The following is a 21,128-nucleotide window of genomic DNA, read 5'->3' as shown; positions in this document are numbered from 1 at the left end:
CTTGGACTACTTAAACAATAACCTGCTATCTACTGTCCTTGAACCCATTGAAAGCCACTCTTTCAACAAAGCCAAAGTAATTTTTCTGAAAATTAAGCTTTGGGCATTTCATCTTCTGCTCATAGACTTTCAATGTCTTCTCATTACTTTAAGAAGCAATCCGTCAGTATGGCATTCAAGCCCTCCTCACGATGGGCCTGAAGTACCTTGAAAGAAAACAAGCAACCAAAACTGAAGCCTTAACTCTCATGACTTTGGCATGAACCAGTTACTCATGAAGCATTTTCATATACGTTATTATACATCTTCACACAGACTTGCAAGGCGGCATTACTGCTTTTCCTATCTCCATTTTACACAGCAGTCAATTCATCCAAGGCCAGAGAGCTAGCCAGGGGGGGATAGCTAGATCTTGAAACACGAACCACTTGCCTCTAAAACATAGGCTCTTTCTGCTATTCCACACTGTTGGCCTTTTCCCTCAAGAGATTTATTCTGGTCAAATTGAACACCTAACAGATTTGGGAACATAGCCTGTATTTTCCTCCTTCGAGGCGGGAATCTTCTTCTAGCATGTTCTTCATGCTGGATATCGTCATGTAGCATGTTCCTTCTTCAGCTTCCAGCAGCCATAGTCTGTCCCACCCTGTCTATATTCACTTCTTCATCTCTATAAACTATACTAGTCTCACCTTCCTTGGAATCTACCCAATGCTATCCGAGAACAGCCACCTGTACAATTTTTATTTCCCTCCTTGATGGTAAATTTTACATCACAACCCCAAATAAATTGCTATTCCACAAATACATGTTGAATTAAATGATCACCGCTACACTCTCTACTCTGAAACGTTCATTAGGAGTGTCATAGTAATTAAGAGTCAGAACTGGATTTGAATGCCTGCTCAGTGCTATCTTGGGAAATTTCTTTAGCTTCATTAAACATCAGTTGCCTCATTCATAAAGTGAGGATATTAATAGTGACTACCTCATTGAGTCGTGAGTCCATAATAAAATGATGTAAACAGAATTCTAACGCAGTGTCTGGTACCTGGTACTTTGTCAATCGATAATAGTGGTATAAGTGATAATAATGGTAGGAGGTAAGAGGATTTACTAATGGTCCTAAGTAAATGTAAGAAATAATCATCTGTGTCATTAAATTACCTGCCATTTTATAGAAAACAGAGCAGAAAAATAAACCAAATTAAAAGTGGTTAACTAAGAACTCAAGAATAGAATAAAAGACTTTAATTGTCAATCATCTTGTGTCATCCTGACTATGAAATGATGTCAGGCTGAAGGTTAGCTTGATCGATCAACAGTGCTTATCTAAATGTCCTTAAGTGATTCCAGGCTCTAAAGGTGTCATCTCGGGCTGGGAAACGACGGGTCCAGCTGTCAGAACTATCTTTGAGGCTAATACAGTTATACAGTTCCCTCTGCCATCTATCAGGGACACACTAACAAGTTGAAACAGCAGCAGCGACAGCATCAGGATGTCAGCATATGATGGTATAGAGTAGGTGGCTAATGAATTCCCCCATTAATACGCTGAGCTTCCATGCCTTCTGAATGCAGTCAGGGATCTAAAATCCATCATCTATAGCTTCAGGGAGTCAATGAGTTATTTCTTGCCCTGTTGCAGTGAACAATACCCCAGGAGTAATGGCTAGGAACAGTCTAAGTGGTTGGTCAATGAGATAACTCATCCAGCCGACAGTGTTAAGGTAGGCCTGCCATGAAGTCATATGAGCCCCAGCATTCGCTTGATGGTACCTAGAGTTTGCCTTGCTTGCCGCACTTCAAATTCACATGTCTAAAAAGCCTCTGCTATTCACAACTTGTTCAGCTGTCTGGTAACTGCCTTAATCTGGGCTGTAAGCCACGAGGTTGGCTTTAAATTAGTAGCATCCTGACTTCTCCTTAGAATTTTACATCACTTAAGTTGCAATCTCAAAATCCTGATTAAAGTCGATTTGTTATTTAGGAAAATAAGATAAATGGTTTCCTCTGACTTCAAATTTTTTTTAATTGATGAAAAAGTACCAATGATATTAAAAGCTATCCATAATTGAAAGCTCACTGTACACCAGGAGCGAACCAAGTGTGTTACATACATCATCTTACAATGTGCAGGAAACCTAATATCTCATCATTTAATTACTGTGGCCTTTCAAGTCTGTTAGCCAACGTTGATTACAGTATCCCCCAAAATGTAGCACTTTGCCTGGCACATAAGAAAAACACTGATTTTAAATACACTAGTTGATGTTCATGAGCTAAATTCTCTGAATCTTAAATTTTCTAAATTCTTCTTAGGTATGCATTGAGGGTTCTGAAACATGACTATTACTGGTTACCAGCAAAAGAGTAGTGGATGTAAGTGATAAATGAGACAGATAGGGCCATTTGGCCTCTGCTTCTCATCATTGTTTACCACCCGTGAAATATTCTCTATACATTTTGCCAGCTTGATTTTTATGATGCATTATTATACATTTTATCTATATGCTAAAATTATCATTCACTTTTCCTGCATATTTTCAGGAATCAAAGTCCAAAATGCTTTTACTTGTATATGCGTTTTATGTTTCCAGCTTACTTGATAATGGCAGTTTCTCATCCTCACTCAGTCTGGCTCTACCCTCATTAGGACACTGGTTGCAGCAAGGACTCTCCCTGGGCTCTGTTAATTCCCAAGTATAGGGCCAGGCTGTTTATGCCTTTATCTGATGCCCATAGTGGGCCTCAATTCTCTTTCATACTATCGGTGCCTAGAAAGGTTCTGCTCTCCTGATGCTACTACTACTTGTATATGCTTTGTCCTCCTCCTCTTTCTCTCTTTGGCAAGATACGATCTTTCCATTTTCTGTGGTTCATACAAGTGAAGAAGGACCTTCAGGGCAAGATGAATTACACATTTACTGGTGAGGTTAGAGCCGTTTGGAACATTCTACTGAAGGGCAGTGGAGGCTCAAGGCATCACCTTGTGTCATTATAGGAGACAAAATGCCCTACAATGACATGCCAAGGAAGCTCCATGTCATATCCTACTGACCTAACCAGGTTTGCTCAGAGGGACTCGGCTTCTTCCCCCTGTGCTTACAGAACATCCCCCAAAGTCTCGATGGTGAATCTGATTAATTCAGAAACAAGTGCTTTCAATCAGATTCAACAGGAATTTGTTTTCAGAAACAGTCTTTCTGGGCTTTTACAAATACTTACCATGAGACTCTTCCTTTCACTAATTTTTTTCCCCTATTGAAGTTATTCGGATATGTCATCAAGAAAACTACCATCCTACATTTGTGCAGTTTTCTGTCCACAACAAACAACTCCTAAATACTTTATTCCATATGAACCCCAGGAAAACCCTGTAGTGTAGTATTTTGGGTCCCATTTAAAAGAAGAGGAAGGTGAAGGCCAGGGGGATGATTAGTTGCTTACAGCCAAAGAGCTCACCAGATGCCGAGACTCAAATGCACATCTTTTGAGTTCAAATGAAACACATGCCTCCACGATGGCGTGCTGCCCCTCGGAACCGAGTGTGCCATCAACATAAACAGATTTAGATAGAAATACTTCGGGACTAACTGAGTTTGGAGAGAATACACCCCAACTCCCACGCAGGGAGCTGCGTCTGGTCCAGCCTGCGTAAGTGCTCACTTGATCAAATCCCCGCTTCCACTCCCCTCTCCCACCTTCTTCTCCATCTCTGCCGGGATAGAACGGCTAAGCTGGAAGCTGCAGAGACGATCCCCAGCAGGCCCTCTCCACAGAAGTGGCTAATGATCTGGAAAAGCTCCTAAGCCCAGAAAATCCAAAGAGGCCTTTTTCACTAAGAACAAATAGCAATGAAAGGGAATACGGAGCCAACCTGCCGTGCACAGTACTCTGTGGGAAACAAAATTGCATCTGTTGGACACCTTTGCTGTTTTCTTGTTCTTTCCCTCTCTACTTATGTTACTAGTCTCAGAAATGCCACCATTCCTCTGTACTCCTCTGCACACTCCCCCAAATACAGCTCCTTAAGTCAAACCCAGTTCTGCCACTGGCCGAATCCAGACACAAATCTAAGGTACCACCTCCCCACCCAAGCTCACTGAAGACTAACTCAGCAGATGTTGATAGTTTCCTGTAAATATCTCACACAGAGACAGCTGAATGAAGCATCCGGGCCAGCAATTTATAGATGCAATAGATGTGAGGAACACACCGTTTATCATAATTGAGTTCTGCTCCGATTTATTCTCCAGGAGTCTCCCCAAATGCTGTAAATTATAGAAAAACAATACCATACATACCGAACTTAATAAATATTCTATTTCCCCAAATATGGCACTGAGAGAATACTGTCGGCCTTTTATTTGGGGTGGGGGGGACAGTTTTCCCAAGAATACTCGGCCATGATGAAAAGGGGGTGAGTCAGGACAGTGGTCCTCTCTCTTCTCCTACCCTCTTTTATCTAAGTATCTACATTATAAGTCAGGAGAGAAACAGCTGGAGAAGGTTATAGATTCTTGTCAAACAAAACAGATGCCCTGACCCATAAATTTTCACTGTTCCTGAAAGGTTCATAATTAAAAAATGAATCCAAGAGGATTTACTATAAATTACATGCAGGGAGAAAGAAATTAATAGCGTATCTTTTTTACGCCCTGTATTAACTACATAAAGAGAAGCTAATTGTTGCCCAGTTATGCCCGACCTTCTATTTTGTAGGTTGGTGAAAGGAAGTTGTCAAGAGTTTCATGAGAGAATAGCGAGCACTTCATGGTAATCCTTTCTCTGGTCCTATTCAATTTTTTTCCCGATCGGATAAATGAAGGTGAGTGTAACATGACACAGCTTCCTAGAGCCTACATGGGAGGTCAACAGGCAGATGTCACTTGCATGTAATAGTGGCTTCTTTCCAAATATTGAGCAGATTAATTCCTCAACAATAGACTTCAATGGAGGAAACATATTTGAAGTAATACTTCCTTACAAATCCCTCTGCCCTAAGACACGGTCCCTCCACGGAATTTCATTTCATGCATACATGTACTGCAAGCAAAGATCTTCTTCTCTTTGCCAAACACTTTTCATCTGGGATTTCATTAATATTATGATTAATAACGGACACAGGAAATAGTGCATCATAGAAGTGTGAACCAAAAAATGAAGATGTAAGCTAATTGGAAGCAAACCATCTCTAAATTATTTTAGATCTCCTGAACTTTTCTGATTTTTTTAAAGAAGATCTATTTCTTGTCTTGTTCAACACTTATTGTCAAAGCCTACTTAACCACCATGAGGCCCTGTGTGAGTGGGAAGACTTTAAGTTTAAAAGAAAGAAAGAAAGAGAAAGAAAGAAAGAATCAAAGAGAGAGAGAGAGAGAAAGAGAGAGAGAGAGAGAGACAAGAGCCTCTGGTCCTTTGGCCAGAACAACAGATAGTCTGAGCAAACTGAAATGGGAAAAAATCTTTTACCCACAGCACATACTCCCCATCCCCGTCTTGGTACCCCTTTCTTTACACCAATTCTTCACCCAGAGGCACCAATGCCTTCATTCTGCTCAAGCTTCCTCCTGCTCTCACCCAAATGTCATATGTCCCCCAATCTATCATGCTTCTTTCTTCCCAACCCTCCACGAAAAACTCAAATTCTGTTCAATCAGCTGACCTTGGCCTGGTGTGAGAAGGATCATACCAAGACTAACAACTTTGAACCAATTAGCAAATGATTCAAGGGCTTCCAGTGGAGAAGGAGTTTAAGAAGATGCCAATTTTCCTAAAGAGTTTTTAATGTGTGGGCATCTCAGGATGACAAAGGGAAAGAAGGGGGAGAGATTGAGGATAGGATCTCAGGTAGCCTAGAGCAAGGCTCATCCAAACAGCATCCATCCATTCACAAAGTCCCATTTCAGCGCAGGGGGTAGACTCGCCCGCTGGAAGCCAGGACTCCTGCCTCCTGCATTTGCCTGCTGCTCTCAGAAGTCTCTCTACCCACTGTAAAGCTCGAAGTGACGAAGTGAGAGGCCCTCAGAGCTGGCTGGCAAGAAAAAGCCTCTTTGCCATTCCTGCTCCAGGGACTCCACAGCAAGCAGGCCTGTTCTAGAGAGGGTGCTCACCTCAGGGTCAGACTCCTTGGTGTTCTTGGAAGAACATTTTTCTCTTCCCTCAAATAGGCTAAATGGGTGGTGAAAAGGGCTTGTTCCAATGACTGAATTATAGAGGCTTGAAACCTTTCAGGAATTCCTAGGACTTGCCTTTAGTACCAGCTTATCAAGAACAGGTACTCAATCTCTCTTGCTCTCCCTTCCCCTCTTTCTTTACCAGGTACCTGCCCCCCTCCTCCCTCTTCCTGCCCAGCCACTTGCTAATTACTGAGTTTATACTTGTTTTTGAGCAACTTGTGAGCTTGAAAATCGTTCAGAAGAGCATCAAAGTACTCTTAGTTGTTTCCAGAATGGACAGCCATGGGAAGAATGACATTTGCCCATGTATGACCCCTTGCTGGGAGCACATCTCCAACAGGATAGGTCCTGTTCCCCAAGCCCAATGCCTCCTCCTTCCCCTTGACCCTGGGAACTACCCTGGCTCCCTCTCCTCTTTGTATCTGTTTTCAATTCTTCTTTTCCTCTGGTGGGTTTCTCTTCTAGGTAAACTGCAAGCAGGAATGGATCCTTTTGCCTCCTGCCCAACCCTTTCCACTTTCCTTAATGGTCCTTAAATTATTTCTTTTTGAGCAATGTTCTTTTTTTTTTTTTTCAAGATTTTATTTATTTATTTGACAGGCAGAGATTATAAGTAGGCAGAGAAGCAGGCAGATAGAGAGAGAGGTGGAAGCAGGCTCACTGCTGAGCAGAGAGCCCGGATGCGGGACTTGATCCCAGAACCCTGAGATCATGCTGAGCCTAAAGCAGTGGTTTTAACCCACTGAGCCACCCAGGTGCCCCTTGAGCAATGTTCTTTAACACAAGGAAACAAGCCACATGCGTTAAACAAATCTATGTTTTACAGATCTCAAGTCACGCAGAAGTATCTTAGTCAGTATTTATGGCTTCATGTTCCTGGTACACTTAATGTCAATGTCCAAAACAAGAAGCAGGTTTTGGAATCAAGTCTTTTGGTCTACTTGGATTCCTTTATTCCTGAGTGTGGTAAGGAACCTTCCCTTTGCTCTGCCTCAAACCTCATGTTTTATCACAGGTTCTTTACGTCTCTATGAAAAAGTTTGCAGCCTAGGGCAGGGGTCACCAAGGTATAGCCCACAGCTTGCTTTTATAAGTGAATTAAGACTGGAATACAGTCCCACAGGCTTTTTTGTTTTTGTTTTTGTTTTTATCTCTGGTAGACACCAGAGAAAATTCACTAGAATAAAAAACAGTTTTAAATTATTAGACCAATGAAGCGATCCCATATTCAAGAGAGCCATGAGCATGTCTGGACCATTCCAGAAGGATATGGTTTCTCCACCTCATAGCTGTCTATCTTTTCTCTAAGAAGGTCAGATGATGTCCATTGATTAAAAGCAATCTGTTGGGGTTTTCTAGAACGGTTAAGCAATGATATAGCATCACTAGAAAAGGTCCACAGGACCCAAGTGGGTCTACACATTTTGATGCAAAATTTATTCTTTTTTTGCTGTTAAAAATATCAAAACAGAATGCTACAGTTCCTGCTAGAAAATCCCAGGATCCTCATATCCCTTTTATAAAAACAAAACATTTTAAGTACACTTTCAGAAATTAAGAAACATTTCTCTTCAAGGTAAGGATGCTCTAAAACACGAATGTGGAGAAATGGATAAACCAGTAGCGTATTATCTGATTCAGAGAAGATGCTCATGGCTGTGCCAAATCATATTTTTCTTAGTAAGTCACACCGAACAAAAAAAGAAGATAAATCACCGTGAAAATGCAAGTGAGCTGGTAATAATAGCCTAGTTATAGCTGCCATGAAATAGTCATTAAGTTATACGCAGCATAAATCTCACTGAGTTTTGTAAATTATGGTGGTTTTTAGAGGCCAAATAAAGATAAACCATACAAATGATGGCTGCTTTTCTCTGTGCTCCTTGGCATGACTTTCTCAAACGCTTAAGCTCAAGCTCATAGGACCATATGGTTCTTGAAGTATCCGAGAAAGCGTAAAGGTTCACAACTCCATCAAGACCCCTGTTTCATATCTTAAAGGTGATCATTCCTAAACAGCCCTTCCCTGCACTCTTGCCTGGTTCTGGCTCACACTCAGTCCAGACAGGCCTCCCGCTCAAGCCTTACACTTCTAGCTGCTCCTGTTTCCAAGGCATATTGGAAGAGCAGGTGCTGGAGATGGGCAACGTTGGCAGGCTGAACTGGCTGCTGGCGGTTCCAGCCAGCCCCGGAGACCAGCAATAAAATCCCACTCTCTGCCTTCCTCAGTAGACCGCACATTAGCAAGACTCTGATCCAAAGATGCCCAGGAAAATGTTCGTTTTCCTCCCTTTTGGAGGTTGGTGGTAATCCCCAGTTGATCTTTCCTCGCAACTGCTTTTTTTCCCCCTGCTATTTAAACTGAATTCTTATTGCTCCAAATTAAATCCATTTTTTCTGGCCTTGTCATTGCTAACTAATGAGAACAATTCCTCTCTTTGCTCTTGGTAGCTGCACTTTGGGTACTTATGGATGAGAATCATATCCTTCCTTAGCCTACTTTCCTAACTGCAGGCCGCACAGGTGATAAAATGGGTTAATTGTTGCTATAAAAATATTTTCTATCCTCATAACAAAGTAATTTTTTCCTCCAAATCATTTTAATTTCTTGGAATTGCACTGTGTTCTTAATAATCTGCAGTGACTGAGGTTGCAGTCCTGTTGGGCTTAGATATACAAGCAAAATGTTGGATATACAATACACATGAATAGAGCAATCCTGGCTGATTGTGCTATCTCCTTTTTGCCCCACCCACTCTGGCCTCGGTTTTTATCATGGTTTTTACACCTGTACGAGGAAGTCTGCAGCCTAGAGCTGGGGTCATCCAAGTAGAGCCTTCAATCTGCCCTTTTTTTTTTTTTCTTCTTAAAGGAGGTTCCATGCCCCGTGTGAAGCCCAAAGCAGGGCTTGAACTCACAACCCTGAGATCAACACCTGAACCAAAATCAAGAGTCAGATGCTTAACCAACTGAGCCACCCGGGCCCCCCTGCAGACTGTTTTTGTAAAATAAATTTTTACTGGAATATAGCCACATACGTTTCTTAAAAGCATGCTATCTGTGGCTATTTTCACATTATAATGGCAGAGCTGAGGGGCTCTCACAGAGACTGTAGCACTTGTGAAGGCCAAAATATTTGCCATCTGGCCCTTTACAGAAACACTTCGCTGACCCCCAGCACAGGTGGTCATCTAGTAAAACCCAACTGGGCTTTACCACTTGCACCAGGTTCAGGCGAAGTACCGGGTAAATCTCTCATTTACACCCAGGCAGTCTGCTAAACATTTCACGACAGGCCAAACCACACAGCCGAGAAGGGAGTCTGGACTGAACACGTTTCTCATAGTTTATCCCCAAAGTACCCCACAGGCATCAAGGTTCACTTCTTAAAGGGGTAAAAGAGGCTGACACAGAGACTAACCCTGGGCTACAGCTCCAACTCATGTAGGCAATTTTTATAATCATGTGCCCCTTTGCTGAGTCCATCTAGAACGTTCCGTTGCGTTCATCTTGCTCAACGACTCACACCAGCAGGTAGACAAAGAAATCCAGGCCAAGGCCTGGTACTCACTATGTGAAGCTGGAGGAAGTCGCCAAGGCCCGGAGCACTGTCGATGCGCACCAAGATGCCATCCTTCACGGTGGTGCTGAAGCCCACAGCCAGGCGGTCCGAACGCGTGCTGGGCCGATCATTGGCCGGCCAGGTGTAGAGGATGAGGCCTCCGCTTTTCCCAAAGATGTACGTAGCGCCAGCTGCAAAAGCAAGGAGAGAGGGAGCCATCAGGGTGTGTACTGTGTGTCCGCAGCTACACGCACACTGTGGAGACTCTGCACAGACAGCTGCAGAGAGGAAAGGACCCCCAGACGCTGGTGGTATTTGGTTACTGAGAGGGATGGCATCCAAGGTCTCAGATGGCGGCTGTCACCCTAAATTAAAGATGCAGGCAAAATGAATTAATAACAAAGCAGATGTTAGCCAGAGACACCCCTAACATCTTCACTTCCTGCTGAATAATGGCAGAGGGCAAGTAAGATGCTGTGTCTGGAAACTTGGGTATGTTGTGACAAACAACTTTTCCGATCTCAGCAGCAGAACGAATTTTCCATCTTGGCTAGGACAGGCATGAGAGAGAAAACTAGTCCCCCCACCTCTTAGCTCCCAGAACATTCTGGTCTGTGTTGTTGGGAGCTGTTCCAGCAATGCCTAGCAAGACTGGACATAAGGTGTAAGTCCAAAGCCATCATCCTTTTCACACCTGGACCCGCTACCACCCCCACAGAAAAGCAAGCTGGAGCCTGAGAAAATCAAGTTCCGCATTTTCCTATTTCACTCTTACATTGCTATAAAAAATGTGAAAAAAATTAACTCCAGAAGCCTTTTAAAAATTAATTTATTTCCCTAGTGATGGTATTTATCTGGTAGAATATAACAGCTTCCCTCTCTTCTCCAAACTAAATTTCAAAAAGGAAATATAGAAGACATAGAAAAAAAAAAACCAAACTCACAAGTACGAATTTGGAACATAAATGGCATTGCCACTTAGGAATAGTGGGTTTATCAGTGTTTTTAGTATTTACTGCCTTTTCACTCTTATTATTTACAAAGCCAGAGATTAGTAAGATTATATTAATTTAAAAATACTCAGAAAACAAACAGGAAGAAAAATAAAGAAAATATTTGCAACTCATAAATCTTAAAAGTCTGTTGTTAAAAACCAGTTTTTAAATCTAAATTTGGAAGAAAGCGTTCAGATTTGGTAGCCAGAACAGACTACATCATTGTAGTTTCTATGGCCATCTGTATGTTCCCCGTAGTGAGTACTTCCATACATTACTCATCTCAAAGTTCAAAGACTATTTGACAGCAGATCTTCTTGTGTGTTCCCACTGAACACGGTCCAATTCTTAAAACTATTTTAAAGCAGCATTAGATAAGCATTCAGATTTCTTCAACTTTCCTAAAAATCTCCAGCACTGGTTCACATTTAGTCTACAGGGAATATTAGGTTGAATTATGTTGTGTGAAGAAAAAAAAAGAGGTATGCAGCTTATTTGGAAATAATAAAGTCAACCGCTATGAGGCTAGAATTAGGAGTATATGTCATAGGTCATCCTTATTTTAAGCACTAAGCCCCATTGTACTGTGCGGCATATAGAATCTAATTTGTCCTTTTTTCAAATGTCACTATTCTAGTCCCTCCAATTGCCCAGTTGGTATATTACGTGTAGCATAACATCTTCCTTCTACGAATGTCTGGACCCTGAGGTGATAGCGTCTAATAAGACCTCTGCCGTCATCTGGAGAATTTGAGATTGTGGTGTGAAAGTTTATGGTTAATTCTATACATAAAATCATATTTGCTCCTCACCATCCACAGATACCTTCAATGCTTCTTAAAATTAGAAATGTGGACCTCATTATTTACCCTTGATGTCTATCCATCTGTGAGGAATTTAAATAATTCCCTTTCCTGTAGATGATGACGAATGTCATCACCCCCCTCTTCATTCTTTATTTGGAAAACTGAAGGTTACTCAGTGATCAATGTATAGAATCACCGAAAATGCAAATCACCCTGTGACATTTTGTGGCAATTTATAAACTCTTACCCTATTTTACCTATTTAAGGTAGTGGATTCTGGCACAGAGATAAATCCATACTCTCTCCGGAAATTATTTTATCCCTTTGTTACAAAAAGAACAAGTCCAAAGTTGATAACAGCAACAAATATGCCTGGTGTTTTACAATTTAAAAAACCTTTTCAAATTCATTAGCTGGATCTTCATGACAGTTCTATGGGATATTTCATTTGTTAACAATGTTTGGAAACAGAGACCCGAGCTTCTGCCTTAAATAAATGGCACCTCTTCAGGTTTCCTGCTTTCCCTCCTACCTCCAAAAGCCTGTCTTCACCATATGCCAATTATAGCTTAATAAAATTATACCATAAACTATACCAGTGGTGATGCAAAGTTGACTATATTCTTTTCCCATGTTCCTATAAGACCAAAATAGAACGAAAACAAAGCCATAGCTTCCGAACCTGGCACATTTTCAAAAGCTAGCCTGGCCTTCTAACCATACAAATAAATGTACAAACCTTCTGTTCTGCTTATATTTTTTATCCACTGACTGTTCAGTAATTCTCGATATAAAGAATATGAAGAGGAAGAATGTTTTAAAAGATAAATACACAACTTCTTATATCTAGTGGGTAGGAGGTCATCATGGCTTTACATTTTAAATAAACAAAGAACAAAACCTCACTATGCAACCTCAGGGTAGATCAAAAATCAGTCTTAAAAATTATTTTGATTGCTTTTTTGTTCTGAATTTAGGATGCCACTATGTTAGAGCATTCTAACTTTGTAGATGGAAAAGGGTAAAAAATTACAAAGCCCTAAGCATATGGCTTATTTGGCCATGTGGCAATAAATCTTAAAATATGTATTTTTTATATCAAATGTCCTAGGAAGGGTAAATAAAGACCCTGAATGCTCCCATAGTTCAATGTTGGCTTTAAAGCAAGTTAATTGATATTTACAACTCTCTACCCTGAAAACCTGTTATTTTTTTTTCCCCGTCTTTAGTTAGCTTTGCTATTTTGCATGGTTTTTAAAGATAAATATGCACTTTCTGCTAATTTTAATATAAAATGCCTAGAGTCCTGGGGGAACATGGACTTATTTTGCTTTACATTTTCAAATTAAAAAGTTAATTTTGTTATTTTAAAATGTGGATTACAAATCAACATTTGGGGAACATCCTAAGAACTGTAAGAACCCTCCTTAATCCATTAAAGATTTTCATTTCCAAGCCATGCAATATCACATCACATGCTTTCTCCCCTGAGCCTAGTTTCTCTGATTGTTGGTTTCTTGCTGTGCTAAGTAGGCTGGTGCAAAGATCACACTCCATTTATTAATAATCAGAACGTTGCTAGCAAAAAGTGATCAATTCAACTGAAGAAAAATTGCTATGGTGGCATTTTGACAACTTAACATGGTAGGATTTGCAAGTTTGCAAGCATCTGAGATTGCTGAATGCCAACCACAGCGTATTTCAGGAATGACCTCTCCACACTGTCACCTTAACCAAGATATGTATACACACCGTTTTCAAACAGTCAACAAATCTACCACGTTATTTAATATGCAACTTCTTTTATTTCAAAAGCACCAAAAAATGGGTTTGGCTTATTGTTTTTATAACTGGCAAGCTATTTACTGGGATGGAGCTGATGGTGATTTTGGCAGAGACAGGTATGTGAGGGTATGGAATATGTATATTTGGGGGTCTTTTCTGTGTGTGGGATTCATTGGGGGGAAGAAAAGCATAGAACAGGCTCCACTGAGATCATTAAGGACTCCTGGGAAACAGTTTTATGTAGCTTTACAACAAGCTGGTTAAACAGATGATTGATGGTTTCTCAAGGAGAATAAAAGATAAAATATTTTCTAGGTCATACATTTCTCCAAGAAATAGTTCTTAAATCTGTGGCATATATTACTGCTTATTTTACTAAAATTTAATATAATTATTGATGGCAACTTAACACTTCCTTATTTAGACCATTTGGATAATTATTACTTCTGTTGTTTTGACTTCTTAACCTCATGGTCCTGTCATTATGATACTGTTTTCTATTCTTATATCCAAGTAGCATATTATTTCTTTTTGGCAATTACCAATAGAAATAGAATCATAGACTTGTTTAGGATTTATATTTGATATAAAAATAATAATTAGGTGCCTCGTTAGCACAGTAGGTAGCGTATCAGTCTTATAAAAATAATATATACATACATACATATGTGTATGTATATACATATGCAGTATCTGTGTGTAAGAAATAAGGAAAGTTTAGTTAGAAAACATAGTAGACTACCTGGAATTATTTTTTTATTTTCTTCCTCAAATAATTACAGATAAAAGGCTCCAGAAATGCATCTAAATGTAATGTTGGTTGTTTAATTATGTCTAAAAAAAAAGAAAGCAAAGCAAATCAGCTTTCCCTGAAATAATTTTTGGTTGGTGTTAAAACGGAACAATGCGAGCATCTCCCAGGGTAAACCTGAGAAAATTAAATTTAAAGCAAACTAGATCATTCACGCAGGGACAAATATAGCATGTAGAATAATAAATTAAGTAATAAAATGAATATAATCCTTGCTGTGCAAACCATCTGATAGGTAAACCAGTGTAAGAAACAAGAAGTCAGACCCCTTCTCCAGTGCTCTTTGAACACTGCCTGAGAACTCAGTGTAAAATCTCATGACGCCAAGGTACTATACCTGCCTTCCTCTATTACTCAGGCCCTTCGTTCCTCATTTCTATTGTAATACTCTTTCATCAACCTTAGCCACGTTTGTGTTCTTTACTGTGAACTGGTAAATCCTTTTGGAAAACAGATGGACTATCAATGGCATAAAATATATCTCGTCTGTAGAGGTAGTTATTGCTCCTCACTTAAAACTACCTTTTATTCAGATCAATTAACCAGATAGCTAACACAACCAGAATGGAAAGATGGAAATGACCCATAACTCTCCTAGCAAATGGAGACGTAAAGCTCAAGGATCTCAAAAACACTCATGGTCTGAAAAAAACAAAACAAAACAAAACAACACAACAACAACGTTTCTTGGTTTCTTTTACTCAGTTGGCTCTACAGTTCCCCTTACACACACCCCTGGCTGTTTGGGGAGTGATCATCACAGCAGGGCCTTCTACCTTCTACGTTCATAGCGCACTGAATGATTTTCAGATTGTTTTCTTGGGAGTATCTCATTTGCTGCCACTTTCCCCAATACCCACTGAAGGGTCAATGGCAAACATTTTCATCTGAACGAAACAGAAAATAAAGACTCAGGGCATTAAGTGACTTGACCTGGTGTTTAGGGGTGAAGCTGAGAGTAGAACCAGAGCTCCCCTTCCTTGAGTCTGTCCTCATTGCCCTCATCCTGCTGTCCAGCTGGCCCATAGCATGAGGCCTGAAAGGAATCCCCAAAAGGGTCCCCAGGGACCAAGAGCTCCACAAGATGGAGGAAGCGAATAATGGATAGAAAAACTATGAACAAAACCTCTGCACTACAGAGGAAGCCTCTAGGGAGTATAAAGTAAGTGATACAGATTTTACAAACAGTCCTGCAATGCATTTATTGAATGGATGGTTTATTATGATCTATTTTGTCGACTCTGAATTTTTTGAAATAAACACCAAAACTGATGATAAAAAAGCCTTAAATAAAGCAAAACTGAAGGGACAGAATGTTCGCAGAAAAATTTCATCTATTTTAAAGAACATCCTTTATCTTTGGCAAAGAAATGATCAGATTTACTGCTAGGCTAACTGAAAAACTGACAACATTGTCTAAGAGTCAAATAAATAATCAGGGAGCGCCAAGCCCCATTTCTTAAACAGTGCTCAGGCAAGGTGAGGGTTCCCTCCATCTGGGACAATTTTCTTTCTCTTTCTTGAAAGAAGAATGATTAAAAGCAAAGGGCATTAAGCCAGGAAACACACAGGCAACATTTCAGAGCATGTTCCAGTATTCTCAAAGAAAAATTGCAACTCAAAGACTTCCTAGCAGAACCAATACTGGTTTAGTTTGGTACAAAATCTGCTTGGTAATCTTGGAATTCAAACTTGTGCACAGGGTGAATTATATATCAGGGTGAATTATATATAATTCACCAATGCCAAAGCCTCCACAGAAGCTGGTAGGAGAAAAAATACAAAACCAATAAAATTCTACCTGTTAACCTATTTCTTTTTTAGAAATAAGGAAGTATACTACTATTTAATTCTGGTACTAAGTATTATAAAAAAGAACCATGTTTCATCAATGATTACAAGTACAAGCCCTATTTTGGCAAAGATGCTTGGTTTGACCTTTTCATGGGAATATTATCATGAATTTTCCAGGCGATCTTAAGAGGAGCCAAATAATCACGCTATTTCCAAAACTGTACCAACAATTGAGATGGCCTCCTGTTATGATTTCTTTTTCTTTTCTTTTCTTTTTTTTTTTTTTTTAAGATTTGATTTATTTATTTGACAGACAGAGACCACAAGTAGGCAGAGAGGCAGAGAGAGGGAAGCAGGTTCCCTGCTGAGCAGAGAGCCTGATGTGGAGCCTGATCCCAGGACCCTGAGATCATGACCTGAGCCGAAGGCAGAGGCTTAACCCACTGAGCCACCCAGGCGCCCCCCCCTGCTATAATTTCTTAAACACACCTGTACCCCCCAAATTCTGAGTCAAATAAAATCACACATAGTTTCCAGGCACCTTCATGACTGCTGACAAACACATGACACTTTCTGAGTCTCAGAGATAATGACATTTTTAGAAACACATTACATCAAAAATATTTTTACAAAGTTATTTTTACTTATCACATTCTAGGACTCTTCCACGAGGAAAAAACTGATTCGTGATAGAGGTTACAAACATTTTCCACATTCAAAGTGATCTAAAAATAAAGCCTCCAGGGATACACTTAAATTCCCTTTGCTTAAAAAAGAATTTTCATAAACTCGTTGTTATTGTTCTTGTTGTTTGGGATAATTAATTTATTCACAAGTCTTTGTGCTTAACAATGCTAATACTAATATTAATACTAACATTAACATTTCTGCTAGCTATATGTATGAATCATTTATTATATAATACACCATGATACAATATTGCAAATTCCCATCCCTTTACCCTTTAGATATTTTTGGTGTATTATTTTGTTAGGGCTACCATAAAAAAATAACACAAACTGTGTGGCTTGAACAAAAGAAATTTACGCCCTACGAATCTGGAGGCTAGAATTCTGATATTGAGGTGTCAGAAAGGTTGATTCTTTCAAAAATGGCTGATTTCTTCCTGTGTCATTGCAAGGCCTTCTCACTATATTCTAATTTCTTCTTCTTTTTTCCCAAAGATTTTATCTTTTTACTTATTTGACAGACAGAGAGGCAGGCAGAGAGAGAGAGAGAGAGAGAGAGAGGAGGAAGCAGAGAGAGAGAGGAAGAAGCTCTCTCTCTCTGAGCAGAGAGCCCCATGCAGGGCTTGATCCCAGGACCCTGGGATCATGACCTGAGCCAAAGGCAGACGTGTAATGACTGAGCCACCCAGGCCCCCCACTAATCTCTTCTTCTTAAAAGGACACCAGTCATATTGGGTTAGCAACCCCCTCCCCACCTTTTTAGAGACCTTATCTCCAATTACAAGACATTCTAAGATACTAGGGGTTACAACTTCAACATACGAATTTTGGAGACACACAATTCAGCCCATAACAGTTACTTTCCCAGTTTTAAAGATGAGGGAAGCTGAAGGTTGGGGTGAAATAACTTGTTTAAGATCTAGTAGATTCAGGGATTTAATTGAGATTTACATAACTCAACGATCTACATTCCTTTCTTTATGCCAAGCTGTATCCCTAATATGTTTACTTTTTCTATGTATTTGAGTGAAGAGATGGTGATGAAGATGAGAAGGACAATGTCTTCCTAACATGTCCCCAAAAAGCAAGGAAAAGCAAAACAAAAGAAACCACACAAAAGATGGAAACTCAATGCTTTCCTGACAGAAATGACAGTCTAGGGGTGATCATTTTATTTAAGTGAGAGTGGGTTAATACGAGCTTGTTCTCTGCAAAGTGTGTAAAGCAAGGTCAGACAGTAGGCTGCTTCTCATTAATTACACCATCCTCCTAAAAATCTAAATTCTGAAGGGGCGGACTCTAGATAAGGTTTATTTCAGAAAATATTTCTTTTTTTTTTTATTTCAGAAAATATTTCACAGCCAATTTAATTTAACTTTCATAACCAAGCTTGTTTCTTATATAGCAAAACAAATAAGTCCTAGGAAATTGCAAAATCTTCAGGTTTAAGGAAATAAATATTAAGTTTTATTGTCAAACAAAATGAAAATCCAGAACCCTTCTGTACCATGAGCTCCTGGAGGACAGGGCTGTTTAATTTATCTCTCTATCAACACTGAATGCTCGGGATATAAATGCTATTGAATTAATCAATAAAACCTGGTTCACCGATACTTTTGTATCTTCACACTGCCATTCAGGTATCTGTCCGTTAAATCTTCTCAGCTTTTTTGTCATTTCATCTCAATGTGGAAATATTTTATAAATACTCATCAATGAGGGTTCACAACATTTCCCAGGTGGAAAACAGAGCTTCCAATTTATAAAAGAAAGCTAACCACAAAAATGTTTAAGTAATTTTTCTTTGGTGAACTTTTGGCAAGCTCAGAGAAGAAAATCACACCCATCTTTCATCAGATTGGTTTATGCTACCCCTTAGTTCCTAAATCACATGGCAAACTGTTTTTAGCAATATTCATATATATATATATATACACACATAAACACACACATATATACATATATGTATGCATACTTATATATATGAATACATCTTAGATTTAACCAACAAGAATATACAGTAGAAAAGGAATGCAACATATTTAAGAATAGCAATGTCATTATTCTATTTTACATATCATTGGGCAAAGACAATATATACATTTGTCCTTGGGCAAAATATAAATGAATGAAAAGAAAAATAAAAATGATCATTTTATAATTACTCATCAGACTTTTCTGTAGCATTTTTTTAGAAACTTGTTCTTTCTGATGACATCTCATGGGACATAGAATAAAAGGAAGGTTCAGAGCACATTCATCTGCCTCCTTTCCCTCTTTATTCCACAGCTTTGAAATACCTTCCCTAATAAGAACAATCAAGAGATTTCTAAGTACTGAATATTCTCCAAAAAAGAAATACAGATGAAGAGAAGTTGCTTATTTCTAGTGCTTTGATTTAAATGCTGGATTTATATGGAGTTCACACTTTCATGGAACCAGTGACGATAAACAGAAGACTTTGGTATCTTTGTGCCTCTAATTCTTAAAACATGATTTTCCTGGAAAAGTCAGTTAATATTTTTAAGAGTATTGACTCTTCGATGAGATACAGATCCTTAATCATAGAACCCATGTCAGAATTAAGCAAAAGGAAGAAACTTCAACTATTATGGTCCCTTCTCCTATTCTATAGCAATCATTTAGCTTCACTGTGCCTCAGTTTCCCCATTATTAAGAGGTGATGATACTTCTCTTACCACCTCATCTCAAAAAAGTGCCAGTAAGGATCAAAATAGCTATCATGTACACTATACAGAACTCTAGAAATAATTTAGTTTTTCTGTTTTATGGTGATGACCTCAAAGTGCCTACAGTTTTGTTATTTGTAGAATTTAATTATTCCATATTCCCAGTACATCTTCCTTCTTTGTCTTGCAATATTAAGTGCCTTCATATAGAAATGACTATTTTCTCCCATGCCACTCATATGATTTCAATGGAAACTGTTAAAAATCTTTAACAGATTTTGTCCCTTAGGTAGAGCTGATTAGCTAAGGCATGATAAATAAGCTCAAGTCGGGGCGCCTGGGTGGCTCAGTGGGTTAAGCCGCTGCCTTCGGCTGGGGTCATGATCTCAGGGTCCTGGGATCGAGTCCCGCATCGGGCTCTCTGCTCAGCTTCCTCCTCTCTCTCTCTGCCTGCCTCTCTGCCTACTTGTGATCTCTCTCTGTCAGATAAATAAATAAAATCTTTAAAAAAAAAAATAAGCCCAAGTCGGACCAATTGGAGCATTTCATTGAATTATTATTATTTTTTTTGTAACCTGGAAGAAGAAGAACATTCTATCAATCTCTCCAATGATAGAGTTATGTCATAAGTGGCACACGGCTATCATGGCCATGTTTCCTAGCATGGAAAAAAAAAAAAAAAACCCAAAAACACAAAACCTGGAAAAAAAATAAACCCTGACCCAAAGAGTGATGTCAAACTGTTGAATCAAGAGTTGGACACAGGTGGGGCGCCTGGGTGGCTCAGTGGGTTGAGCCGCTGCCTTTGGCTGGAGTCATGATCTCAGGGTCCTGGGATCGAGTCCCGCATCGGGCTCTCTGCTCAGCGGGGAGCCTGCTTCCTCCTCTCTCTCTGCCTGCCTCTCTGCCTCTCTTGTGACCTCTCTCTGTCAAATAAATAAAATCTTAAAAAAAAAAAGAGTTGGACACAGGTAGAAAATCTCATCATCATTGGAGGACTTGGTTTTCATGGCTTGTGTTACAAAGTTGCAACTTTGTCTCATAGAAAGTTTTTAATAGCTAAAGTGTTTACTCTAAGCCCATTCACATTTTCTTTCTTTCACAACTATAAGAGTCCTTGACAGTAAAGAACTCCTGGGAACTATCACAGTGCCTGGAACACAAAAGGGCACGTAAGTGTTTGTTAAAGAAATTGGCAAAGGATGACTGAGATGATTAAGTGATAAGTTATCCAGAAATTTAACCTATGGAGCACACTCAGTGATTCATATACATTTCACATTGGGGCACTAGTAAAACTGATCATGTCCTTCTTGATAAAGAAATCCTTAATGATTTCTACAGAACATGTATATATATATATGTTTTACTGTATGTATATGTCCCCAATAATTAGAATATTAATGAAAAGAAACTGCTTTATATTAAGTCCTATAAACTACAGAAAAAATTTTACTTAGAAGGAAATGAACATAAATGAACTAAACTTTCAACTAAAGGTACAATTGTGCAAATAAACAAAATTAATAAACTAGTATTTGATGATTAATAAAAGCTGGAATTTATCCAACATATTCTAAAAAAAATAGAAGAGTTTAAAAAAAAAAACCTAAAGTTTATACTTTAAAATGTCAGTGAAAGCATATAAAACCCAGAAAAACCAGGAGAAAAATTAAAAGAGGAAAAAAATTATAGTGGAAATTATAAAGGGGATATTACTGTAGATATAGACCATATCAAAATAAAAAATAATATTTTACATAACTTTATATGTATACATTTAAATAAATAGAAGAAACTGATCACTTCCAGGA

The 21,128-nt window shown here is 39.1% G+C and overlaps 1 protein-coding gene across 29 annotated transcripts in view; it reads right to left on the bottom strand.

Annotated features, from left to right (window-relative positions):
- The window catches only part of NRXN3 (neurexin 3), a 1,586,092-nt gene that overhangs the window by 367,120 nt on the left and 1,197,844 nt on the right, over positions 1-21,128 (bottom strand). For all 29 annotated transcript variants that reach the window (XM_044230674.1, XM_044230680.1, XM_044230666.1 and 26 more), the window contains one exon: positions 9,754-9,935. In XM_044230674.1, coding sequence (XP_044086609.1) covers positions 9,754-9,935 — 182 coding nt within the window. The remainder of the gene's footprint in view (positions 1-9,753; positions 9,936-21,128) is intronic.

Source organism: Neovison vison, chromosome 13 (assembly GCF_020171115.1).
Source record: "Neovison vison isolate M4711 chromosome 13, ASM_NN_V1, whole genome shotgun sequence".
NCBI classification, from domain to species: Eukaryota; Metazoa; Chordata; class Mammalia; order Carnivora; family Mustelidae; genus Neogale; species Neogale vison.
Note: the sequence above shows the minus strand (reverse complement) of the source record. Positions and strands in the feature narration are given on the sequence as shown.